The sequence below is a fragment of the Penicillium nucicola genome (genome assembly GCF_028828085.1).
Source record: "Penicillium nucicola strain IBT 29836 chromosome Unknown utg000008l, whole genome shotgun sequence".
Lineage (NCBI taxonomy): Eukaryota > Fungi > Ascomycota > Eurotiomycetes > Eurotiales > Aspergillaceae > Penicillium > Penicillium nucicola.
The window spans coordinates 1,566,988-1,592,722 of NW_026643132.1; the positions used below are offsets into that span (position 1 = coordinate 1,566,988).

Consider the following 25,735-nt stretch of genomic DNA (forward strand, 5'->3'; position numbering starts at 1 on the left):
AGATCATAAAATTACGAATTTATTTATAATTAAAAGTCCCGTCCCCATTCACTAGTCCATCGTATGCAGCAGTAAACCAGGCTGGTCCCGCCAAGCTCAGCCCCACGTTGAGCCCTAAAGCTTCCGTCCCAACATCTCTTTCTTCTCCAACCACCATGTCAGAATCAAAGTACAGTTACACCACAGTTCCAGGTTATTTCCTGCAGGATGACCCGTCCACTGACCCAGCCACCTTCGACTATGTAAGTAAACCCACGCCAATTACATTAGATATCAGCCCGGTGGAGCCAGGCGATGACGTCCCCCAAACACCCAACACCAATATCCTCAATCTAATGCACCCAACCAGGCCAAAGCAGACTTCGGCCTGATCGCCAAGTCCTACGACACAGAAAAAGAATCAGAAAACACCCCAAGTAGCCAATGGCAATCCTTCGCCGAACACATCAAAACCCTCAACGCCAACCCCCACCAAAAATACAAAGTCCTCTTCCTAGGACGACACGGCGAAGGCGTCCACAACGTCGCCGAGACTCGCTATGGCACGAAAGCATGGGATGTACGTAACGACCTTGAATTGACCCTTGAGCCCAGTAAAACTTTGATTACTAACCCCGTTTAGGAACACTGGTCCCTCCTAGACGGAGACGAGCACGGAAGCTGGGTCGACGCCCGCCTTACCGAGAAGGGAATCGACCAAGCAAAGACCGCCCACGCTGCTTGGACCGAGCAGATCAAGAAAGGCGTTCCAGCGCCGCAGACTTACTATGTTAGTCCCTTGAACAGGTGTCTGGCTACGGCCCAGGTCACCTTTGCCGGTTTGCCTATTCCTGGCACGGAGCCGTTCAAGCCTATCGTCAAGGAGGTTGGTCATCTACTCCCCTGTTACTCTGTTATTCTCCGAGCATTCCACAGTACAAATCCATGTCTATGGATGGTATACTGTATATGTTATGCTATGCTATGCTATGCTATAACGTTACAACAATATCTGACTCTAACCCAGCTCCTCCGCGAAACAATGGGCCAACACACCTGTGACAAGCGGTCTCCTGCAACATCTATCAAATCCGAATACCCAGAATACAGCCTAGAAACAGGTTTCACGGAAACGGATGAACTCTGGGACGCGAAGACCCGCGAATCAGACGAAGACCGTGACGCTCGACTGCGTCGGTTCCTGGACGATGTCTTCGACTCCGATGACAATATCTTCGTTTCTATGACTGCCCACTCTGGTGCTATCAGTAGTATCTTGCAGGTTGTTGGGCATCGCCGGTTCCCGCTTGCAACTGGGGGTGTTATTCCTGTTGTTGTTGCTGCCGAGAAAGAGACGGTGCAGTCTACGCCTACGCCTGCGGCTGCGTCTGCGCCTGGCTCTGCGCGCGATCCTGAGATGATGAGGACTTCTATGGCTACGCTTATGGCTTTGCTTGAACGGGCTGATGGGGATGGGCGGTTGTCTAAGTTGATGAGTGCGGTTTCGGGGGGACGGGCGACGAAGGAGGAGATGGAGGAGTTTACGGCTATTGTTAATAAGCAGGCTTTTCCAAATGAAGGGAAATGAAGTAGACAGTGAATAGAGAGATAAATCTATCTGGGAGTGAGATTGAAAGTATTGATGGGAAATTTATTCAGTATTGTACATGGGTCACTCGGCTTCGGAATGATGCGAAGTCGCGAGCGACTTTCTCTGTCCCAAAATGCATAGTTCTCGCCGAATTGGCTAATGGCAAGACAAATGAAACCAGATGGTTCGACGGCGTAACCCGAAGAGCTAGATATAAATAATACAAACGCCAAAGTATCACAATTTACCAGCTGTAGTACTGGTTCTGGGTGGGAATCTTGCGATCCGGCAGTTGAGTCCAGAGCTGGTCGCGGCGAGCACGCTGGGCCTTGGCGTCGCGGTCCTCCCATTCGCGGATGCGAGTCTTCTCCTCCTTCAACAGGACAGAGATACCTGTGGTAGGGGGACGCATCATGTTAATCTGACCACGGGCACGGTGGTCCATCTCACGTCCGTACGGGCCACGGTTAACCCAGGCCTCCTGAATGTAGATATCGGTGGGCTTCTCGATCTTCTTGCGTTCGCCGCTCTTGAGGATGACGGTAAGGGGCTTGGACTCCTTTGCGTCATCGATACCCATACCGGAGCGGACAATGGCGACGTTCTTGGCGTGTTCGAGGTGTCCCAAGACATCCTGGGCGGCCTTCTTCTTGCTGAAGCGCATCTGGAGAATAGCCTCGTCGATGTTCTTGCCGGCGATCTGTCGGGCCAGAGGACCCAGCTTCTTCACTGACGTCTTGAAGAAAACGGATTTGGAGAGCGATTCGCGCTCGGTGCGCTTGATCTGGACATGCTTTGGTAGACGACCTCGCTTGCGGATCTCGCGGACGGCCATTTTTCTCTCCCAACTCAACTGGGTGTTGGGATCTGGCTGGAGTCCTCGTTGCATAATGTTGTTATCGCGTGGAGATTTAGTTTCTTGAGCTCCTTGTCCCCTGGAGGGCATTTGGCCCTTGGACGGTTGGAAGTCAGATCCGAAGATCGATTTGGCGCCTAGTGAACTTTCATCCTTCTTGGGGGCTGCGGGTCGCTGGGTGACTTGAGCTGTTGGCACGCCACCACCGATCATGTTCCTCATGTTGGACCACCATCCACCTGAGGGTTTGTCGGCATTGGAATCCGCGGAACGGATGGGGGTTGAGGCTAGTGTTCGTCGGGGCACGAAGGTGACACCGGTCCGGGCTACTAGAGAGAGAAAAGAACAAAGGTCAGCAAAGAGAACGAACCAATTGAGCCCATAACATACCTGTCCGGACCATCCCTGAAGAATAAAGTGCCATGGCTGTGTTGGGTTGTTGATGCAGAGAGTCCGGGAAAAAAGATGAAGTTCCCTGCACTTGTGGTCTGTGCGGGATGCCGCAGCCTGAGGCACACCCAGTATGATCGATCAGAATAGCGTCAAAGAGGCAACTTGCGACTTGGGGGGAAGAGGCAAGAGAACACTGAGAACTGCCTGCTCTACAACTTGGACTTTAGACGCGGACAGCTTGCGCTCTTCTTTTGCGCATCGTCACTATTTCTCTTCCTAACCCATCTCCACAGTATCCACTAGCCCTCATCCTCAGTTCTTCGCTCTCTTTTTTGTCTTTCTCCTTCATCCCTCTCCCCTTCCCAGGCCATCTAGCCTGCGGTTCACATTCTTCGCTCCTATTTGAGATCTCTCTACGCTCTCAGATCTCGCTTCGCGCTCTTGTCCCTCGGCTCGGCCATTCCCCGTTCCTTTCAGAACGCCCATTCCTTTGGACCTTGGATTTCTCGACCTACCATCGCCAGATCAACACCGCGAAAGAAAAGCTTGAGTTCGTCGCGCAACCTGCGTCGTGTAAATATCCTACGTCACTTGCATTCAGAATTACGAGGAGGGGGACCTGGACACAACTTGCGCTGGTCGATGCAGGAATGGACGTGTTGTTGAGGAACTTCAAGACTGTCGTATGATCTGGATCTCTGCTACTTCCAGCACTATCCGTGGATATTCGACGGTGACAAACCTTTCTGGTACTTTTGTCCTTAACCGCTCAACTCGAGTGATCTAGCTCCATCCTCCCACCAACATGGACATCAATTTCCTCCTCTCGTCGGACTCGAATCCGAAGTCTGGAAATTCGACGCCCGCACCCGCTCCCACTTCGAACGCAGCGCCCGCTGCAGGTCCTTCCCCCACAAGGCTCTCCAAAGAGCTCGTTCGGGCCCGAGACGGAAGGAAAAGACGTCGTCGCCCCTCGCGCAACAGGTATACGCCCCTTCTGGGATCCCAGAATCTTCGCCTACAGATGGCGCTGCTTCGGCTGGAACCAAGACAGGTGGTGGAAATGGCACATCGCCTGTGACCGATGGTCCACCGTCGAGACAAGCCTCTACACCTGGGATGGACACTTTGGCCGACCTGGCCTCAATGCAGCACCACCAACCGCAGCGTCCGAACGCTGCTAGCGCGCTGCGAAACACCCAATCTTACGAGCACCAGCTCTCTCCGTCGACTATTCACCCCCATGTAAACTCCGTCAACCACAATACCCCTACCTCCCGAATCTCCTTCGATATCGCCATGTCAGACGGACGGGATCCCTCGAAAAGGACCTACGCCGCGACTTCTCTCGAACCTGAAGCGCAGCGGTTGGCGACCGAATTATTCCAACAAATTTCCTTGAACCCCCACACGCACGATGCGCACGTGCGATTCATCGGACTGCTGCATGCAGGATTTGTTAATCACGTTTACCCGCCGAATAATCCTGATGTACATGGCGACCCACGGCGCTACGACTTGCTGAACGATTTGAAGACAGCCCGCGAAGAGATGGACAAGCTTTTCGCTATGGGAGAAGATCTCTGGGCTGAATGGATTCAAGATGAGAGTATGCTTGCTCATGATGTTGACGGTCGGATTGCTGTTATGGAACTGTGCCAGCGATCGGTGGAAGAGGAATTTGGCAGCACAAAACTCTGGAATATCTACGGCGAATGGGTGCTTTATCTGTACCACTCCGCCCATGGCGAGGCTAGCTCCAGTCAATGGACTGAGGAAGATCGGACAATTGGCCGCGAGGTGTTTACCTGGCAGTCAGTCCTGCAAGTATGGCAGAGAGGTGCAGATGCTACCAGGTGGAAAATCAACGACAGTCACTTGGTGTGGGACCGCCTGCTCGATCTGTATGCCCAGGATATTGCCCGCACTCCTTCGCAGGAGAAGATCAATCGCCTTCGAGGACTTTACGATGTCCGTCTTCAGACCCCGCATGCTACTTGGGACCAGACTTTCCAGAAATTCTCAGGCTTTGTTTCGAGCTATTGCAACGCCAATTATGAGGAAATCATGTCGGAAACGGTGGCTCGGGCTGCGGAGCCAAAGACCCTTTACAACTCACGCGAGGAATTTGAACTTCGCTTAGCCAAGGTGCAAGAGTCTGGTGATCGTGCCCTTGAGTGGACTGTCTACTCGGAGTACATTGAATGGGAATTGACTCGTGATCGACGAAAGCGAGGAGAATTCAGTTTCGACCTCGTCAATGCTATCTACCAGCGCGCCGTCCTTCACTACCCTACCGATGTGTCTCTTTGGGAAGACTATGTCATGTTCCTCATCGGTGAATCGCTGAACCGTCGTACTTCTACCACAGCCATCGCGACTATTGATCGTGCGACCCGCCATTGTCCCTGGTCCGGAAACCTCTGGTCTCAGTATCTACTGAGCTCGGAGAGAGAAAACCTGCCGTTCCAAATCATCGCTGACATCAAACACAAGGCCACTAGCACTGGACTCCTCGACGCCGGTGGGCTGGAAGAGGTTCTGAAGGTCCATGTCACTTGGTGTAGTTACCTTCGCCGACGTGCCTTCTTTTCGGAATCTACGGACGAGGATTTGGATGTCGCCGAAGTTGGTATCCGCTCGGCCATCGAGAGCGTACAAGAACTTGGCGAAAAGAAGTACGGCCCTGCGTACCAGGGCGATCCCCTCTTTCGCCTGGAGCGGATTTACATTCGTTTTTCCAGTGAAAGCGGTAGCTGGGACACTGCGCGTGAGACCTTCAAGGGCCTTGTGGCCCGCCGTGGTAGCAGCTATGAATTCTGGCTTGCTTATTACGGATGGGAACTCATTTGCTGGAGCAAGTTCGTTCAAGGAGAAGCAACAGTTGATGCTGCGCGCCGGACTCCCAACCCGAGCTACGCTACTGCCGTTTTGAAGAAAGCGCTCAAGCGAACCGATCTTGATTGGCCGGACAAGATTGTCCAGACTTATATTACTCACTGCGAGGATTACGAGGACTCGGACGAGCTACAGATGGCTGTTATTGAGACCCGGAAAGCAATGAGAGCTGTCACTGCTCGCCGAGAACGTGAGGCACAGGAGCAAGCGGCATTGGCCCAGCAGCAGCAACAACAGCAGTGGGAGGCCGCCATGGATGCCGCTCCTTCTCATGAGAAGAGAAAGCGCGACGATGCGGAGGACATGCCAACAAGTAAAAAGGCTCGCAATGAAGAAGTCAGTGTCAAGGAAGAACCGAAAGAAGAGAGCCCTGCCGTTCTCCAACGGGACCGAGAGCACGCTACTGTGATTGTGAAGAATCTACCCCGCGACACTACCGAGCATCAGGTTCGACAATTCTTTCGTCATGTGAGTTGCCTATTCCACCTGAAGTTTTGGATATCTGCTGACTATAGGTATAGATCGGTACTATCAACGGTGTTCGATTGCTAAAGGGAGACGACAAGAACTCCGAGGTTGCGATCATCGAGTTCGAAACCAAGGACGAGGCTCTTACTGCCGTGACCCGTGATCAAAAACGCTTCAACGACACCGAAAATATCATTGACGTACAGATTGGAGCGGACACGACGTTATGGGTCACCAACTTTGCTTCCACTGCGGATGAAGAGCACATCCGCAACCTCTTCTCCAAGGTATGTACCTTTTGTGTGGTTCTATCATATCTTTACTAACTCATGACTAGTATGGTGAAGTGATTGACGTTAGGTTACCCTCCTTGAAATTCGATACCAGCCGTCGCTTCTGCTATGTGCAGTTTGCCACTTCAGCTGCGGCCCATCACGCTACAGAGCTTAATGGAATGCCGAATGAGAAAGGCAGGAAGCTCGTCGTCAAGATCTCTAACCCCACAGAGAAAGCTGCTCGCAGCGGTGCGAGATACGATGGCAGAGAACTCTACATTGTTAATATTGACTGGAAGGCCAGCGATCAAGATCTGAAGGAGGCATTCACTCAGTATGGCACCATTGAAAAGGTCCACATTGAGCGCAAGCCCGACGGTGGCAGCAAGGGCTTTGGCTCCATTGTATTCTCATCTAAAGACGAAGCTAATGATGCCCTCGCAATGCATGAGAAAATGTTTATGACGCGTCCCCTTCGTGTCCAACTTGCTCAAGCTGGTGGCCCGGCCAAGCGCACCACCAACACCACCATCTCTCAAGTTGCTACAGCGGGATCACCCCAGGACCAGGCCAACGGAACAGGCCCAGGTGAACTGGAAGTACCGGTCGGTGAGCATGGCCAGCGCACAATTGCCTTGATGAACGTCCCCGACACCGTGAATGAAGATCGCATCCGCGCCCTTGTCGAGCCGTTCGGCCACTTGGTCAAAATATCTCTGCGGCCGGACCATCAAGGTGCTGTGGTGGAATTTGTCGACACTCACGACGCTGGTAAAGCCGCGCTGGCGCTTGAAGGAAAAGAAATTGCCCCTGGACGCCCGCTGCATGTGGGCAGAGTTTATGAGCTGAAGCAACAACATGCCGAGAAAAAGACCAGCAAGGTCACCTCGCTCAAACACGAAGCTCCAACGAAGAAGATCAGCCTCCAGCCTGCTGGACCGATCAAACGCCCCCAGCAGCCTGGCGCGCGCGGAGGCCGAAAAGGTGGCCTCGGACAGAAACGATTCACCGCAGCTCCCAGTGAAAAGCAGCCTCCTGCGCCGGCGACTTCGGACAAGATGGACACCACTACGGATGGTGACAGCAAGCCCAAAAAGAGCAACGATGATTTCCGCGCTATGCTTCAAGGAGGCCGCCCGGAATGAAGTGCAAGTGCAATGACAGTTCCTGGCGCAATTGTTTTATCTTTACTCTTTTTGATACGGCATGTATCTGGCTGGCGTTTTATGATTTCCGGTGATCTTGATGCTTCGCTCAAGACCCGCATGTTCTCATTCGGATCGGCCTTTTGCGCCATGCCATGACCTATTCTTTCTCCCTCATTTTTTTCCATTGTGGCACCATGCCGTCGTGTACATTATGACTGTATTTTGCTCTAGTTTTAATGATGATGTCTTATCCGAAGGGTTGTCTCCGACGCCCAAAGAGTGATACTCTATTCCACAGCACCGACATCGGTATGTAATCGTAGCTTCTGTAAGATTGGCGGTAACAAATGACTCTCTAATTCTTCAGTGAGACAAAAAGCTTGAAAGTGTACCACCACTGCATACAAAACGGCCATCCGATTGGATCCTACACATGCAGCGATCGTCATAGCGCATGGACATCTGCCTTGATTTGGCTTGCGGGGAAGCCAAGTACATGTCGAACGATTCAAGTGAAATTATATCCCGCATTGCACTACACTATTGGACTATTGGACTATTGTTGTATGGTAGTATCGCCGTACTATATTGCAGGGTGGTTCCTAATCCGTATAACCTCGTGATCTCTAGCGGTGAGCTTATCGGCCCGCATCTGAGCCCCCGGACTTTCTTGCAATACCACCATAGCCCCCTCCTTTGTTTCTCTCCTCCAACTACTCGCATTCCTGGTCTTCTCCTCTATATCACCTGCATACGTCCGTCCGATGCGCAGGCCGCTATCGCACGAACTACTCCCTACATCCATACAATCACTTTCAACTCGAATCCAGGCAGACAAGGGTAGGCAGCCATGGATTTCAACTTAGTGCCTCGCGGCACGGATCGAAATTACACCGGCTTTTTTACAAAGACTATTGTCTACTCGGCGACACTTGTTATCTTCCTTGCCTGTGAGTTGCTGTCCAATACTCCGATCAGGACCTGAGATCAGTCTGGGCTGTGTCTGGGCCAGATGTGCCATGATCTAATGCTAACCAAACCCGGCGACTAGCATTCGGTCTCACACTTTCCTCGATCATCGTTCCGAAATGGGTTAGCTATCACAGTGAAAAGGTATCTTTCCATCCAGTCGCAGTCGCAGTCTCATAGACTTGTGCTTCAAGCCTAAGCTCTAAGCTTGAGTATCAAAGTTCCAGGCTAACAGTTGATCTGCTCCACCCAGCCCGCCCACCATTACTCCTACGGTCTCCACCGCCGATGCTCCTCGCTCACAGATACCTGCGAAAGCTTCCCTCAACGCGAAGACTGCCACGGCGAAGACAGATACTTCTGTTCCATGTGGCGGTCTGTCGGGTTCCTGATGTCCTTTGCTGTTGTGTTGGAGGGCATTAGCATTGTCGCATACCTGGTCATTCTCTCTGGTGGGAAACGGCTACGCGAGAACGGATGGGGGATTCTAAGTTTGCTGGTTTTGGCATCTGTTGTTGTGCAGGCGGCTAGTATGTCGATCGTGGTATGTTGACTTGGTTCTTCGTTGATAAATTTTGTTGGTGGGATCGAGGCTGACTGTTCCTGTCTACAGGCATATCTCTTCGATAACGAGGATCGATTTTTCGTCGGCTGGAAGCTGGACCAGTCTTGGATCTTTTGCACTGTCAGTTGGTGTATTGGCCTTTTCTGCGCAGGCGCGGTTATTGTGGCTGCCAAGGTCCTTCCTTCTGAAGGTGGATATGAGTTGATCCCTGACCATGATGAGCTGAGGAATTCTTAAATGCTGCTCTTGAGTATTAATATATGGCGAGGTTTACGCGTACACGGATGATGAACAGGGCAGGTTGTTATGCTGTCATATGCCATATATAGGCTGTTTTATTTGGTTCTTTCTTCTTTCGTTCGGATATGTTTTTGGCGTTTGGGATGGATATGTCGTTTTCTACTCGGGAATATGCTACAACTAATCGAATGACGGACAAAATTATGTCTTTGTTTCTATGGACATCTCTGATGTATCTACCACCCTGCATATCATTCCGGATCATTCAATCAATCATATCTTCGTGTATCGTTTTGGTGACCTTATAGACAACAATACACCATCAGCCAGGCACACCACTCTAGAAAAAAGTAAAACAAAAAGTAACACCCACACGCAGCAGATGACACAAAACAGCCCCAATCTCAAAAACTATACATCACGGCCAGATCAAGAAATAGCAACCTTGGCTTTGACCTACCAAACAATCTCTTTCCCATTCAACCCTTCAACAGCAGGAATCAAAGGCCGTAACGCGTATCCATAATCACCGCCATTAGGCGTCCTCAACAGCGTATGAATATGGAACTTCTTCGGCTCCTCATTATTCAAGAAAACCCCAGAATGATGATCAAACTCCACAAGAATAACCGGGCTCTGGATGCGATAATAGAACGGATCTTCATCGCCAAATCCACCAATCCAACAGAAATACGTCTCCTCCTCATGAGCCCGAATCTGCTCAATCTTCAACGCCCGCGATTTCGCAGGCAGATACAGCAAATACTGCTCCAGAATCCCATACATTAGACCCTTCTGCTCGTCGCTAAAAGTCGACGCCAGAATGCCCTCGTATGGCACTTCCCGGTTATCCCGATACGCGCCACACAAGTGTCGCTGGTCATCCTTGTTCCAGCGACCCGGCGGCATAGCTGGATCCTTCATGAGCGCAAAGACCCGAGCCGAGGATTGCAACTCGGCCGAAAGAGACTGCATCAGCTGCAGGCCGAGCTTTTCCTCGAGCTGCATGATGCGCGTGCCGGCATGCGGGCCGGCGTCAATCTCGTTCGGCTCTGCGCCGGTGAACCACGGCGAGGCGATGATCTGGCCCTTGTACAGGAAGATGTTGAGACACAGGTGGTGGCCGTAGAATGACCAGCCCCAGGGCCTGGTTGTGGAGGGTTTGCCGAAGAGGACAAAGTTGTAGCTGAATTCGTTCATCACGCGGGTGGAGTTGACCAGCTCGCCGAGGAAGTGGTTGATGCGCATGGCGCTGACGGCCTTGTCGTAGCCTTCGGGCGAGAGCGTGGTCTTGAGGACGGTCATTACTGCGTCGCGGATTTGAGGGGTGACTTCGTCCAGGCGGATTCCTTTGTGGGCGAGTAGGAATTCGGGATTGGACCATGTGCGCCAGTGGGGGGAGTCGATGTGGTAGTTTATGGCTTCTTTTTGGGAGTCGGTTAGTTGGGCTGTGACTGCGTTGGTTGCGTCGACGATTTGTTGGATGGGCACTTCTTCGTCTTGGAGCGTGAATAGATCTGGGCGGACGGTTCCTGGGGGTTCTGTTAGACTTCTTGTATATGATATATAATGTAATATGGTATTGAAGCAGCAATTGTACTTACCATCCGTAGTAACACCCTTGAACGGCTCCTGCAATAGATCCAACCAATGCATGTACAGCGCATGCAGCCAGGGCGGCTGATGTCCTGTCTTGAAATCATGGGCATATTCGTGTGCATCTTGCTGGCACATCACCTCGAAGCGCTTCAGGCTGAGGTCTGGTAGATACTGGCGGTACTCGCCCGTGGGCTTTTCCAAGGTTGCCTGGTTCGCCATATTGATAAATTAAAGTTGATCACACGAAATCGTCGGAATCTGGGGAATTGACTTGAAGAGAAAGCAAGACCCAACAGCTATTATAGCTTGCGACAACCCCACAGCTGTGAGGCGACGAGACATCCCCACGCTTGTGGGGATTGTGGGAAATTTCTTATCCGTTCGGTTTCGGTGGCAAGCTGGACGTTGGCCAATCCGGATGCTCCGGAAAGGCATTTATCAGGTTCCTGGTCTCATGGAAACACTGCATGTTCTTCGTGTGGGATTGGAGGACATTTCACGGGAGCTGTGGTCGAGTGGGCATAGGGAACGGGGAAATAGCTCATGGCAGTGAGTTGGGCTTCAAGTGCCTTTCTTCCCCGCCACATCGCCAACGGTCCGCCATCCACTAACGCATCCTTTTATAACTTGGTCTCGGCAAGAATATATGAATCTAATATAAACTAGAATTTTTAGATAGAATCGTTCTTGGACTCGGATCTTCCGGTCACGGATTGTCCGCCCTCGGATTCTCCCCCGCATCCCAAATATTCCGAGAAAAAAAAGAAACAGCTTTAAGTCCCCAGACCCCCGCGATCTTCTTCTACTTTGACACATCACATCTCATATACTTCATATCATGTCACTACAATTCACAAACCAACCTCCTGCATCGCGGGTCCCATATGCCATCCCTCAATTGGAGGGAGAGCGCATCACTATCCCCGGCAGCAAAGGTGTTTTCCGCATCTTGACCTCTGCAAAGCAAACCGGTGGATTGATGGCCGTGTTCACAAGCGGTGCTGTTCTTTCCGATGCCCCCGGCTTCCACTACCACGACCACGCACACGATGTATTCTTGGTGACAAAGGGCTTCTTGAAGCTCTATAATGGAGACCAGTGCCGGATTATGGGTCCGGGTGACTTTGCCTATGTTCCTCCGGTATGTAAACCATCAACACCATTTAGGCTCATGCTAACCTCCAGCGCAGAAAATTGTTCACATGCCCGATATGATTGGCCCCCATACTGAGCTTCAAGGCTTGATCACTCCCGGTGACTGGGTCGACTTCTTCCGTCATGTGTCAGAGCCCTATGAAGGAGTCCTCGTTCCCGAGAATGATAACCGTGATTTGAAATCTCTTCTGATTCCCAAGGTCATGGCCGCTAAGGGCCAGTTCGATGTTGTTTTCCAGCCTCACCATGTGCCACCCCCGGTATCTGAGTGGACGAAAGAAGATGAGAAGTTACCCGAGGGTCCAGCGGGATACTTCCTGCGCGCGAATACCGGTCCTAAGTGGATGCTCGGAGGTGTAATGTCTCGTCCCTTTGTCACTACAACTCAGAGTTCTGGGGTGTGTGCCATCTCCAGCATTGAGTCTTCCAAGGATTACGACAACACTGTGTTCTCCAAATATATGACTTTCCCCACGGTGGATCACTGCTTCCTAATTATGGAGGGTGCGCTCCGGGTCAAGTTGCAAGGTGCTGATGATGCTGTCTTCCGTGAGGGTGAGACTGTTGTTATTCCTGCTGGACAGGCATTCTCCCTCGTCTTTGAGAGCAAGTTTGTCAAGTTCCACTCTTTCAGTGATGGCGATGGTATTGAGTCACTGATTCACGCTGCTGGCAAGCCATTTGAGGGCGCCGTGCTGCCCGACCAGGCACCAGAATATGAACAGTCTGAAGTGGATTCAGCAGCAGCACGGTTGAATGTGCAATTTTAGCCGAGACCATTTTGATCTGTTAGACTGTATAAGTTATAAGTTATAAGTTAGTCGAATATAGCGTTGCCACCTCCCAACCTCAACAATTTCCGACTAGAACATGCAATTCCACCTTCAAATCTGAACTCTTTTCTCTCTTTCTCTCGCCCCCACCAACCGATTAGCCCCAAATTGGCCTCTTTCACCCCGCATCAAACGATTGGTCCCCGGATTTCAGTTTGGCTTGCATTTCCCCCCATGCGTCACGTGAAGCTCATTCTCCCCGGAAATCCCGGCCACTTCCAATTATCCTCTTCGACTCCACTGTAACCTCGACATACATCACATTGTTTCCTGATGTCTAGATGATGCAAAATACACAGTCTCCGCTTCCCCTGGCCGAGGAGCAGTCTGCGAAGCGCGCCAAGAGGCCCCGCGCTGCGCAGGCGTGCGACCGATGCAGACTGAAGAAGTATAAGTGCGATGAGCAATATCCCTGCTTGCATTGTAAAAGTGGGTTTCATGCGAACCCAGCAAGGATTGCACCTTACTCATTTTTATAGAAAGCGACCTTGTTTGCGTCTACCAGGGCAATTATCGCGAGCGCGAAAGCAGTCGCTCCGCAACGTGAGTGTTCTGCCCGGACCATATTCCTTTGAGTGGACCCTGAGATCATACCCATATCGCGCAAAACTACTGGACACTAACAACCCGACAGCTATGTTGTCGACCTCGAGAAGAAGGTCGAAGAACTGACATCAAGACTTCGTGCGGTGGAGGGCGGCTCAGTCGTCATATCGGGAACTTCGCCCGCCGCGCCCAAGATCCCTGGTCAAAACCAACCAGACGGAGCCGAAACAACTCCATGCTCTATGCCCCGTAATGGATCCACGCCCCGGGAATTAGCCAAAGTCAACGAGGCACGAGAGCAATCCACGGAGAGTGCAGAAGACGAGCTGAATGAGTTCAATCACCACACGAACGGCGTCGAATTCCACGGCAGTACCTCCTCCGCGGCGATTCTAGGCCATCTGAAAAAGTCGCGCGAGCCTAAGAGTCATGAAGAGCCGTATCCACGTGCGGCTGATTACTCGCTCATCTCGACACTGCACAATCCCAGCTTTTCGCCTTCTTGCACCGCTGGACCGGGGCAGATGCTGTCGATTGAACAGCAGAATTACTATTTCGATCAAGCTCATATTTTTATGAATGGTTATTTTGAGAATATCCATTTCATTCACCCGCTTATTGATAAGGAGGATTTCCTTTTACGCGCTAATGACCTTTGGTTTAATCGATCGCGCGCCCCTGAGCCTAGTTTTGTTGCGTTATACTTGAGTATTCTGTCGTTTGGGTCTCTGGTGCGAGTTTGGGATGAAGGGACCCTGGCTGGCCTGGGGCGTTTTGAATGGAGTCGGAAGCTGTTTGCTGAGGCGCAGGTTTACTTGAATCATCTGAAGTTTTCGAATGATATCGAGACGGTTCAGTGTCTCTACATTATGGTATGTTCTTACCTCGGAGTCTGAACCTGGAGCTTACCCGAAATCAGGCCAAAGTCTGTCAGAATGAGCTAAATCCTAACCGTGAGTTGTCAACGTGCATCATCATTGTCAAAATGTTAATATGGATCCAGTCGCCTATATGTATCTTGGTCTGGCTGTGCGTACGTGTCTTTCCGCTGGTTTTAATCGGGAAGTCCCGTGTCCAGGGGATAACGTGCAACGTGCCGGTTGGATATCGAAGACCTGGTGGTAAGTTGCGACACCTCATTGTTTGATCTGCTATTGACCATGTTTGTTTGATAGGGGTCTCTTCTCTCTAGAAATGTCAGTCTGCATAATACTAAATTTCTCATTAAGCTATACTTACGCAAAGCAGTGAAATGAGCTTCTCAGTCGGACGACCCGATACTCTCGGAATGGATGAATATCACAACCGCGCCATTCCAGAGCGGGATGACTCTGAGTTCGCCATCATCCCATGGATGATTGACTTTGCGCAGATTATCCGACGTGTATCCGTCCAGATTTACCATTCCCGCATCTCATTGCAAGAGAAATTACAACTTGCCCTTCAAATAGAGATGGAAATGGATCGATGGCTTGCACGACTGCCTGAAAAGATTAAGCCAGATATTGCTGGTTACAGAATGTCCCGCAGTGCTCTGCGTGATCCGAAGTGGGCACGGAGACAACGGCTTGTTCTTGGAATTCGTGAGTCTATGCCGCTAGCAACTCTTGGCTCTCTTTAACATTTGTTTCAGGGTACTATAATGTCAAAATGCTGCTCTTCAGACCCTTCTTGAGCCATTTCACTCGCAAACTAAGACATCCGCCAAACGAATTGGACCAGACAATCGACAAATGTCTGGATGCTGCCATGAAGACTATTCAGGTGATTCACGATATCTATCGAGTCCACACTTTCTTCCGATGCTGGTATGATATCTCCTTAAATGTATGAATTCCCACTAACTTCACCAAGGTGGTACAACACAACCTACGTAATGTTCGCCACATCCACCCTCCTCCTTCCTATGTCCAAACTAGGCATGAGCAACGAAACAATGCCGCTCCTTCGCTCAGTAGAAATGGGGGTGGAAATTCTCGAAGCAATGGACGAGTCTGTGGTAGCTCGCAAATCAGTAGAGATCATCAGACAATACATCAGGGATTTCAAGGCTTCCGCTGGCCCTCAACCAACAGCAGGGACGGCAGTGGGCGATCAAATCCCCGTTTCCGCCGAACCAAGCCACGGGTCTGGATTTGAAGTGCCCGTATGTTTTAATGCCACCCTTTCCTCGTTATTGATCGACATATCTGACTATGATATAGGAATGGGCCTACGGCTTCGGTTTCCCAGATTACTCATTCGAGGGTATTGCCCGTCTCTTCGATGATATCGGAGGTCTACCAATGTTGGACGGGTAATCCATTTCTTATCACGACACTTGTTGTTGCTATATTCTATGGCCAATCGTTATTTATTTGTATATATTTACAACTTGTTGTGTTATATCAAGCACTCACACTTTGCTGAAACAATCTGGATATGAAAATTCAACAAAACACAATAGATGAGAACGACACCTTTATAAAATCAAACAAGAAGATGAACGACGCGAAGACGGCGAAGCAAAAACATCCGGGTTCTTCGAAACGGCTGTTTCAACCTCTTTGATGGCATCGTATCCATACAACCAAGGCTGAACCTCGGGACATGTCCTAAAGCAGAAATGTATCAGTCATTATTCTTCCATAGCCTAAATTTAAGTAAGACGAAATCAAACTCACCATCGACTCGGGAAAGCACCCTTAATTTCCTTCCCTAATTGTGAAAGGAAAACTTCATCGCGCTTCTCTTGTTCTGGGCCATTTTCCATGTGGAAGTCGTGTCTCTGTTGGTCTGTCAGTTTTTCTTGCTTCCCATGAACATTGATTGGACAGAGATATTTGTCTTCAGTACCTGCTTGAATGTCTCTTTGACGATGGATTCTCCTCGTGATTTACGCATACTCTCGTACAGTCGCAGGATGCGCGGGAGCTGGGTCTTGTCTGTCATGTGGCCTAGGAGTAGGCCGAGGACTGCGCCGTCTTCAAGGGAGGAGTTTGCGCCTTGGGCTAGATATGGAAGCATGGGATGGCAGGCGTCTCCGCTTTTGATTTGTTAGTGCTTCACGTTCGTTTGATGTATGAGATAGGATGACTTACATGAAAACCAGGTTGGAGGTATCATTGACCCAGTGTTCCATTTCACCGTCTGCGATGGTTAGATTCAATTTTCCCAATCATATCAAAGACGAGGATATTCTCACGATGCATCAGCTTCCACTTATCCACTGTGGTAACATATTCCAAGAATCGATTCAAACTGCCCCATCATCAGCAAAAAAAGCCACCCATAAAACCAAAAACACACTCACATCGGATCCCACCCCACAAACAGCTCCCTCATCTCCTCCACCGACCCAGCCTGTCTCGAAACCCCCGGAGGCAGATTATCCGGCACAAGCAACACAATATTAAACATCTTGCCACCACGCAGCGAATAAGCCACAGCATGAGCACCAGGCCCAGCCCAGAAATGAACCTCAGGCTTCTCAACCAGGGCCCTCAACTCAGGGTCCGAGATCTGATCCGCACTCAACACAATCCGATACGCCAGATCCCCCGTAGGAAGCGGCTCATCTTTCTTCCCGACAAACGCCTCCCGACACCTCGACCAAAGGCCATCGGCGGCGATGACCAAATCACCCGTATACACGTCGCCGGCCAGGGTGCGCACACTGGTGGTCTCGAAATCGATCTTGTCGACCTTCTGGCTCATGTGGAATGTGCAGCCGAGGTTCTGTGCGCGCGCGAACAGCGCCTGCTGGAGATCGACGCGGTGGAGGTCCACGAAGGGGGCATTGTTATACTTGGCGCGGATGTTCTTGTCGAAGTTGTCTTCGTGGGCGAGCACTTGCCCCGTGTACTTGTGCACTGTTAGCTTTGTGGGCTCGGCGGCCGCATCCCACAGGGACTGTGGGAGCTGCCAGTACTTTAGTAGTAGGGAGGCATTGGGTGTGATTTGGAGGCCGGCGCCGACTTCTGCTAGTTCTTTGGCTTGCTCGATTACTGTCACCAAATGGCCGGACAGGGCGGCGGATATGGCGGTTGCTATGCCGCTGAGTCCGGCGCCTACGATTATTATGTTGAGGCGGGCTTCTGGGGGGACCTGTTGGGGGTGAGCGGGGTGTTTTTTTTGTTTTTTCTTGTTTGGTTTGGTTTTGCGGGGAGGTTGACGGACCATGTTTGCGGATTCTGGGGACTCGTGAAAAGAACAACTTCAAAGATCTTGAAAGAGAAATCGCGAAGAAGGTCCAGATGCAGGCATTTTCTATCCCTTCAGCTTTCTCCAGGTCCGGAATCACCGGGGGTCACATTTCCCCACGGCTCGGGGCCGGGAAAGCCGAGGTGGTTTAAACCCGACCCTCGGGTTTTCCTGCTTGTTGCCTGCTTCTTTTTGGTTTTGGCTGTCTTTTTTGGGTTCGAATTCGGCTTGGATTGTCCACGTGAGAGCTTGTTTGCGACGGTTGGATTTCTGGGGTTTCGGCACATTCCGAGTTTGACGTCTGGGGAAGTGGACTGTCTCTCTGCCCTAATCGGCACTTGGATTCCAGACCTCTCCGACATCTGGAATGACAAGCACTTCATAATCAATCTGTATGTGGCTTCATCCATCACTTTTATGGTCTAGGTTTTGGGCGTTGTCTATTCGTGTTGTTAGGGCGAGTGGGTTGACCACTGGTGGAAACCACCCAGAATCCAAAGTTATAGAAATGCTGGGAGACTTGCCTCTGGTTGGATTTGCCACTATGGACTATTTCTCGCATAGGAAACGCAATCTCCAAGCCATCCGCGCCCATTCGCCTGTGGCATCGCTTAAGAAGAGCAAACGAATGTGGACCCGACTCGCATCCGAATGCCCTCCACTTTCCACGGACTACCCGAGATGCGCCAAAAGAAGCCCAACAACTCCTTTCCCCAGCCTATCTGCGTCGTGTCTGAGTGGATATGCGGGGAAAGAGGCGTTTTAGTTCTTACTCTTCGGTGAGTTTTTGCCCGTGCTGGTGACTCGCTCTTTCAGTTAGAGCTCCCACACTTCCGACTTTATTTTAGGGGGAACGGTCTACTATATGTATCTCGATCTTTCCCTGGTCTCCTAGTGTCCTATATTCCTCAATCAGTTCGGCCCCACGTTTTTATTCACTCATACTTGGCCTTGTAGGCTATATCTTAGTCATGTCTATTGACCCTAGGGTATGTGTCCACTTCATGCACTGGTGGCATGATAGCTATCAGAGGATGATCGTGCACAGCGGCTAAAACCTTTGCAGCTATTCCCTAAGCGGGTGACCTATAGCGCCCTGCTGACAGTCAATGTCTTCGTTTTCATGGGTAATATGTATTCCGTGAGTGAGCCCTTTGATCTGCAGTATGGCCTGATAGTTGTGCCGATTCCAGTGTACTGACATGGGTTCAGTCCGGCATTGCAACGGGCTTCGAGTCCTTAGCTGCCGAGTTCCATACACCCTTTGCTACGCTTGCGGATCTGATCGCTTATTCTGTTCTGGCTATGGGACTGTCCAATCTGGTTTGGATGCCTCTGGCTCTGACTTTCGGCAAGCGGCCCATCGTCATTATCTCCATGGCGATGTTCTTGGGTGGTATTATCTGGAGTTGTGTTGCCAAGGACTATAACAGTCTAATGGCCTCGCGAGTCTTTGCTAGTTTCGGTATTTATTGTTCTATTCCTTGAAAGATGAGTTAGGGTTAACAAGTAGTAGGATATGGCTCCATTGAGTCTCTTGGTCCCAGCATTCTCGCTGGTATGTATTTCCGTCCAAGCCCATCACCCTTGAAATATCAACTAACGCACTACAGACCTATTCTACGAACGAAATTACTCCAGCGCCATGGCCGTGTACGCTGCCTTCCTCTCCGGTGGATCGCAGATCGGACCGGTCATCGCTGGTTATCTGATCGAATCCAAGGGCTGGAGATGGTTCTTCATCCTTTGCGCTATCATCGCCGCTGTCAACCTCGTTGCCACAATTTTCCTGCTCCCAGAGACCCTTTACGAAGTGGAACAAGAGCCTGAAATCATCAACGACATCGAGAAAGACGCTAGCAGCCATGTCGAGACAGTTACCCGAACGGAGACCCGTACCGAGACTCGCGTCAAGATGGACTACTCTGCATACTGGAGCGACCTTTGGTCATTCACCCTATCCAAGGAAGCAAAAGAAAGGGGCATCATCAAAAACATCCTCTATCTCTTCATTCTTCCCTTCCCAATGCTCCTCGTCCCAGGAGTTCTCGCCGCATCAGTGATGTACGGCGTCGTGCTCGGAGCGTAAGTCCCTATTCCACCCCATCCCATCCCATCCCATCCCATCCAACGAAAAGAACAACAGTCTAACACCCACCCAGCGTCGTCATAATCTCAACAATAGCCCCAGACCTCTTCGCGCCCCCACCATACCTCTTCTCCTCCGCCGACCTGGGCCTCTTCACATTCAGCAGCTTCGTCGGCATAGTAGTAGCCTGGCCAATTGCCGGCCCGCTAACCGATCGTCTCTCCCGCTGGCTCCGCAACCGAAATAACGGAATCCACAAGCCAGAACACCGTCTCCCAGCCCTCATCCTCCCATTCCTCATCTGCCCCATCGGCCTCGTCGTCTTCGGGTACACAGTCGCGCGCCAACAGCATTATATCCGGCCCGCTGTGGGCTCTGCTATCTGTGCTGCGGGTCTCACGCTCGTGCCGTCTGTCATGCTGTCCTATGTTGTTGATTCGTATCCGAGGACTAGTGGCGAGGCGTTGGTGCTAGTTAATGCTTCGAAGAATGTTGTTGCGTTTGGGCTTACCAAGGGCGCTTATTCTTGGATGACTATGCAGGGCATTGATAAGATGCTTTATGAATTTGCGGCGGTTGAGTGGGCTGTGCTGTTTTTGGCGTTGCCGTTGTATATCTTTGGTCCTCGGATTCGGCGCCGGACGCAGAAGTTTTTCTAGTTGTGTTTCTTTGGGTTGTTTTAATTAGGTTTTTGGATCTACCTGTATCTATCAAATATTGATTCTGTTAAAATGGTCTGGTGTTTCTTCGTTGGAGATCATGATTTCTTCTTAGATCTACGCCTTTTAAAAATTACGGATAGCCTGCCCCGTTATATTTTCTCTTAATGGAATTCACATTGGAATTTTACCGTCTGTGTGGTATTAACCATGTCTTAGATTCAAAAATAGTCAGTTTGCTAATGATGGTTATTAAAAGAGTTCTTGCTCCAGTAGCAATGTTTTGAATGGAGAAAGTAAGAGGATGGGTCGTAGAAAAGGGGCTCTTATTTATAAAAGATGAAAAAGAGGCTGATTGAGAGGAGCCGCTGGTTGGCTGGAACGAAGACCCAGGGTACATGCCCATGAATATTGTTTGTCTATGACAACAGATGCATGCATATTAACCCAAATGCCCAGCTCGTGTCATAGAATCATTGGTTCTAGAAAATATACCATGTCTCAATTTCATATCATACACTTGCCTGATTTGCAGATCTCACTTGGGGCAAAGTTATGTTGCTGCCCAAGCCCAGGGCGACCAGACAAAATCCAGACTGCTATTATGCCAGCACTCGAAGTATCTGCGGAGAAGTATCGAATAATGAAAACAGCGAGTGAAATAGCCATGAATGAACCATAAATCTAGGGTCGAGAACTTCCATAGATAACATGATCTCAGCTGGTGTCTTGATAACCTTCGGTATAAATGGTGGCCAGGCCAACAAGGACGCCTTAACGCCTAGTTTGAGATCAATTAAAGCTATCTGATGCTCTTTCTAGAGTTTTGCCAGATGACTAAAGTTTCGTTAATTCAGTTGTTACTGCCGTATGCATGTTTTACGGTTGCCTTCAGAATGCTATTTTCTTACTACCTTTTTCTACTTCAAGTCTGCTCTCCCACCTAGAACTTACACCCTATCTTTCTTTCCTTCCCGACTCTACCATGACTCGTTTTCACTCAAACATATGCATGAATATCTTTTGATTTGTTTGTATACGATAATAGTCAAGATCAGTTATCGGTTTCATGGTTATGTCCGATCCCCGTGGCTTTAGACCTCAATATACGTCACCGGAAGTTTTTCTCTGCACGCAAGCGCGAAACCAAACAGAGCTCGCGTGTTACACTGCCTAATTAGACTGGATTTTACTCTTATTGGCCAGACCCGTGAGGCTCGGCGCTTGCGCTTAACGGGCGAGTACCTAATTGCTGCCACAGTATACGTCCATAAGGGGATATGCGTGCATTTGTCTTAAGCAACGACATCAACAGCTAATCTGTGGCTTATTATATCAATTCTATGAATGTTTGTTTCAATAACATCTTGTAACAAGTTGTAGACTGACGAATTGCCCTCCCTGCAGGCCAATATAGGTGATAGGTTAGTGGTCACGATGGCTTGATTGGTCGGTTATGGCTCCATGGTTCGCCTATGGATGTTCAAGCATCTTGCTCTCATTCTCTATATTTCCAGTTGGTACTTATCTCTTATAATTGCTAGGGGAAGTTGCTTTGTAATTGGAATAGAGTAGTCGATCATTTTAAGAATCGGTATGAGGCTACAAATGTCTAGCATGCAGTGCCTAGTCCAAACAGAAAACAACGAGACAATAAAGAGATATACAGAATAGACAAAACCCAGAAAATTTATAAATCTTGATCCGGAACTTCCTTTCCCTGTTCTCTCAACAAATAAAATGAATGCATGTACAAAAAGTAAATAAGTGCGGTCCATGGAAAATAACAAAAAACCATAATGACAACAGGAAATATGACAGATACAGTTCAGACGGAAATGATAGGAGGAGAGAAGAGAATAAAGAATAAAAAAACTAGACAACGTCAAATCCAACGGGCAGGGCAGTCCAGGGATGTATAAACCATGATACCCAAACAAGACCTAACCAAGCACCTCTTCATTACCATATGTAGTTCATCCGAAACACTGAATCCCCCTTCCAAATCACGGATTCCTCGGTGGTTTAGAATTGGTATTCGTCTCAACACGCCCACAACTCGTCCCACCACGACCCCACGATCTCCCCACGCGCGGATCAGGGTGTGAAGGATAGGAAGTCGATGAACTGTGACTCAGGGAACCAGGCGACGATGGGGCCGAGGAGCCGGGTGTCCCTGTGCTGGTCGATGCAGGTGTGGGGTTTACTGTTGCTCTGGCTGCTGCGGCCGCGGCTGCTGGGTTGCATTGGGCGCAGATGAAGATGTTGAAGCCCCGGCCGTTGCAGCTCGTGCAGATCGAGCCTCTTCGGTTTTATTAGTTCTGCATGTTTTTTTTTTTTTTCTTTTCGAGGCGTGGGATACATACCGTGGTGCATTTCCTGCGCAGCTTTTGCATGTCAGTACTGTGCGTCCACCAATGCAAGAGATGTGTTGTGGGTCGAGGTTAAGGAGGGAGGTTGTTGAGCTGGCCATTTTCAGAGGATTTATTGGTCTTCTTGGTAATAGTGTAAGGAGGAGTCAGTTATGAATAGGATGGAAAGTATTGATATGCAGAATTTGTGTAGTGTGGTTGGAAACTGAGGCTTTGTCTTTCCAATCTTTGTCTTGTGTCTTTTTTCCTTCTTTGGTCTCAAAGAGTCATCAAAACAGAGAAAGAAAGCAAATATGTTATACCACAACACAAGAAGTCATGAAGCAATAGAACAATATAATATCGGTCAGAAATATCGGCGATCAGACAAAGACAAAATCCCGTCTGGCCCAGAGCATAATGCAAAGCCGGAAACCAGACACAGCGACATCTGGAATCCTTATACTCCGCACCGCCAGAAAAAAAGGATTAAAAAGACAGAGTAGTGGCACGAAGTGTCCCGAGAGTTCCAAATGTTACATATGCAGCAAGGCTTGCGGCAATCAGGATCGAGGTATCGGATGATCAGCAGGACAAGTGTCGCGCACCTGGAATGATGATATGTGATAGGATGAAGTAACCACCACCCGACCCCAGGTACTTATGAGTACACTAGCCAGGAAAAGACAAGGGAAGTAGTGTCTATCCAAGATTTGCATACAGGGACGGACCAATTGTGTCCCAGGGACATGGTTCGGTCATCTTCGGACAAGTTACATATTTCCAGAAAATGAATGGCCAATTGTATGTACAGCAGTAGATCTGGCATCAACCTATGAAAGGGACGAGAGGCACAGAAAACGTCCTCGGCTTGGTTGTATTATCAAGCCCCGCCTCGCATCTGAGAGAGAGGCGTATGTGGCTATTGAGCTAATGGATGCCAAGGGACGCTTGCTGCATGGATGCAGGGTTGTATGAAACAGGAGCTGGTGGGGGGAGGGGAAGGGGCTTTTTTTTCTTTTTACTTTTCTCATACAGTATATCGATGTACCAAGGAGTTGGATCAATAATGTGTACATTCCACTTGACTGGGTCTACAATACAAATTTTTCGGGCTACGTTGGCAAAAGGGCTAGGTTGCGTTGTATTGCAACGGTGCCCTGGTGGGTTCTATGAACGGATGTTCTGCCAAAAGGAGGAAAGTATTTGATGCTGTGCAACAGAGTGGAGTGGCTCTAGCAGGTCTGGCAAATGGATGGTCAATTAGTATTGGTCAGAGTGTCGTTCATGTGCCTATTACAGCGGAAAAGATGTCCCAGGAGCATGGCCGCCACCATACTGTGGACTTGTGTCACAAACTCACCGGTATGCGCCGCGGGTCGGTGAGTTCTGACTGCGTGAAAATGCAGTATACATCCGGTGTCTCACTAAGATGACTCGGTCCAGGGGACTTCACTGAGCGCTCGGTTGCGGGTCTTGGATGTGAAAACTCCAACCACGGATGGTTGCATCAGACCATGCGATCCTGATCTGATCTCCGAATATCTATACGGGATGTCATGTTGGCCATGTTGTTGTGGGTCTCGCTCGGATGAAATCGTGAGAATCCACGCAGTGGGCCTCGTAAGTATTCTTGCGTAAGAACAGAAGAGTAAGAGGATTGAGGTGAGATTGGCTTTCCATTCCAACCGAAAAAGGGTGAAGGATTATGCATGGAATTTGCTGACAGGTAATTTGGACCGTCAGATGGTCATCTGCGCAACTGCAACTCGCTTAAGAAACACTACATCAGCTCGAGTCGGTGTCAATAGTTTGGTGTTCATCGTTCTCCACAAGCCACAATTGCACGGATCCGCAAGCCATATATCAAAGGCACGGGCAAGATGCAGGCTGACGATATACGACGGAGGTAATGCACTGATCGGCCGAGTTCGTATATCACACTGATTATCGAAGTCACTTCATGTCATCCGATAAGCAGGAATACGCAAGACCGGAGCGGGCGGATTTGCAGACCTGACAAGCGTTGCATGCGTTGTCTACATCAAGGACTGGAAAAGAGAGAGAGGGAAAAAGGACTGCAAGTGGGAAGTGAGGTGAAAAGAAACCCCTGTGAGAGGTGTTGGTCAACCAATCGTGATAAATATCTCAAAATCGAAATCTGGAAACTTAGCCAATAACACTAATGAATTATTTTATCTGAGCTCCGAAGCGCCGTGGATGCAACATAGCCTCAAGCAGGTTACCGTCGAATGGGTCCATAGTGGGAGGAGCTGCATGGACAGGGGTCCACAGAGAACAAAAAAGAAAAAAAGCAAAGGCGATCAAACCCCTTTCAATCGGGAGAAAGAGAGAGAAAAGAGAGCAGGGTAGTCAATTCTGGCGTTTAGCCATCTAACGTCGAGGCCATTGTACTGTATGATCTGACAAGCGCTTCATGCCGAATTGTTCCTCCATCTGCATATTGGTCACATGTACAGTAGACTGGACGTGGAAATGACACGCATCCTACTGTAAATTTCGGCTGTTGTTCGACGCACATCGCACTGCGCAGTGAATGACAGGTGTATTTGCTTAACCAAATTAGAGCTGAAGCAGCCCGGCAATCTGCGTCCGTGAAGCCTGTGAGCTGTTAATACTCGGATATCCAAATAGGCAGAAGGGCAAAAGGGCAGAATAGCAATACAGTAAGCACATGTGTCCAACAGTCGGACTGAGAAACAAAGAGGGGCGAGGAGATGAGGATTTCTGCAGCCAGCCACCTCTATCACGCGCTCCAGGATTCGAACATGGACTGGAGTCAAGGGTGTTGACGGCAAGGCTAAAGAAGGCTGAGACTTCCGAGGTGGGTTTTGTCCCGGAACTACGTCGATCTCTGTCAAGTGTCACTTCTTGAACGAAATCCCGAAATACACCGAAAGAAACACAAAGGGTTGGAA

The 25,735-nt window shown here is 49.8% G+C and overlaps 10 protein-coding genes across 10 annotated transcripts; 6 read left to right on the plus strand and 4 right to left on the minus strand.

Moving 5' to 3' along the window:
- Positions 1-155: 155 nt before the first annotated feature.
- N7511_008081 (phosphoglycerate mutase family protein) lies at positions 156-1,567 on the plus strand (the record flags this gene model as incomplete). The annotated part of the gene is made up of 3 exons (XM_057130458.1): positions 156-242; positions 350-559; positions 623-1,567. The coding sequence occupies 3 exons, from the start codon at positions 156-158 to the stop codon at positions 1,565-1,567; spliced, it is 1,242 nt and encodes a 413-aa protein (XP_056982241.1).
- Positions 1,568-1,814: 247 nt separating this feature from the next.
- Positions 1,815-2,850, minus strand: N7511_008082 (mitochondrial 54S ribosomal protein uL22m; the record flags this gene model as incomplete). The annotated part of the gene is made up of 2 exons (XM_057130459.1): positions 1,815-2,755; positions 2,817-2,850. The coding sequence occupies 2 exons, from the start codon at positions 2,848-2,850 to the stop codon at positions 1,815-1,817; spliced, it is 975 nt and encodes a 324-aa protein (XP_056982242.1).
- Positions 2,851-3,624: 774 nt separating this feature from the next.
- Positions 3,625-7,605, plus strand: N7511_008083 (U6 snRNP complex subunit PRP24; the record flags this gene model as incomplete). Its single annotated transcript, XM_057130460.1, has 4 exons — positions 3,625-3,721; positions 3,751-6,185; positions 6,239-6,472; positions 6,523-7,605. The coding sequence occupies 4 exons, from the start codon at positions 3,625-3,627 to the stop codon at positions 7,603-7,605; spliced, it is 3,849 nt and encodes a 1,282-aa protein (XP_056982243.1).
- Positions 7,606-8,458: 853 nt separating this feature from the next.
- N7511_008084 (uncharacterized protein) lies at positions 8,459-9,379 on the plus strand (the record flags this gene model as incomplete). Its single annotated transcript, XM_057130461.1, has 4 exons — positions 8,459-8,558; positions 8,660-8,721; positions 8,813-9,121; positions 9,191-9,379. 4 exons carry the CDS (start codon positions 8,459-8,461, stop codon positions 9,377-9,379), a joined length of 660 nt encoding a protein of 219 aa, XP_056982244.1.
- A 459-nt stretch (positions 9,380-9,838) lies between these two features.
- N7511_008085 (DUF3500 domain-containing protein) lies at positions 9,839-11,200 on the minus strand (the record flags this gene model as incomplete). Its single annotated transcript, XM_057130462.1, has 2 exons — positions 9,839-10,914; positions 10,987-11,200. 2 exons carry the CDS (start codon positions 11,198-11,200, stop codon positions 9,839-9,841), a joined length of 1,290 nt encoding a protein of 429 aa, XP_056982245.1.
- A 619-nt stretch (positions 11,201-11,819) lies between these two features.
- N7511_008086 (cupin domain-containing protein) lies at positions 11,820-12,906 on the plus strand (the record flags this gene model as incomplete). Its single annotated transcript, XM_057130463.1, has 2 exons — positions 11,820-12,122; positions 12,172-12,906. The coding sequence occupies 2 exons, from the start codon at positions 11,820-11,822 to the stop codon at positions 12,904-12,906; spliced, it is 1,038 nt and encodes a 345-aa protein (XP_056982246.1).
- A 347-nt stretch (positions 12,907-13,253) lies between these two features.
- N7511_008087 (Zn(II)2Cys6 transcription factor) lies at positions 13,254-15,815 on the plus strand (the record flags this gene model as incomplete). Its single annotated transcript, XM_057130464.1, has 10 exons — positions 13,254-13,398; positions 13,449-13,512; positions 13,604-14,387; positions 14,435-14,468; positions 14,519-14,636; positions 14,691-14,711; positions 14,764-15,098; positions 15,149-15,323; positions 15,370-15,661; positions 15,720-15,815. The coding sequence occupies 10 exons, from the start codon at positions 13,254-13,256 to the stop codon at positions 15,813-15,815; spliced, it is 2,064 nt and encodes a 687-aa protein (XP_056982247.1).
- Positions 15,816-15,976: 161 nt separating this feature from the next.
- On the minus strand, positions 15,977-17,676 carry N7511_008088 (putative monooxygenase; the record flags this gene model as incomplete). The annotated part of the gene is made up of 7 exons (XM_057130465.1): positions 15,977-16,109; positions 16,179-16,282; positions 16,351-16,540; positions 16,596-16,644; positions 16,700-16,755; positions 16,808-17,601; positions 17,674-17,676. 7 exons carry the CDS (start codon positions 17,674-17,676, stop codon positions 15,977-15,979), a joined length of 1,329 nt encoding a protein of 442 aa, XP_056982248.1.
- Positions 17,677-18,668: 992 nt separating this feature from the next.
- N7511_008089 (putative MFS transporter) lies at positions 18,669-20,445 on the plus strand (the record flags this gene model as incomplete). Its single annotated transcript, XM_057130466.1, has 6 exons — positions 18,669-18,686; positions 18,764-18,838; positions 18,910-19,162; positions 19,214-19,255; positions 19,311-19,782; positions 19,860-20,445. The coding sequence occupies 6 exons, from the start codon at positions 18,669-18,671 to the stop codon at positions 20,443-20,445; spliced, it is 1,446 nt and encodes a 481-aa protein (XP_056982249.1).
- Positions 20,446-22,648: 2,203 nt separating this feature from the next.
- N7511_008090 (uncharacterized protein) lies at positions 22,649-22,918 on the minus strand (the record flags this gene model as incomplete). Its single annotated transcript, XM_057130467.1, has 2 exons — positions 22,649-22,766; positions 22,812-22,918. The coding sequence occupies 2 exons, from the start codon at positions 22,916-22,918 to the stop codon at positions 22,649-22,651; spliced, it is 225 nt and encodes a 74-aa protein (XP_056982250.1).
- Between the last annotated feature and the right edge of the window lie 2,817 nt (positions 22,919-25,735).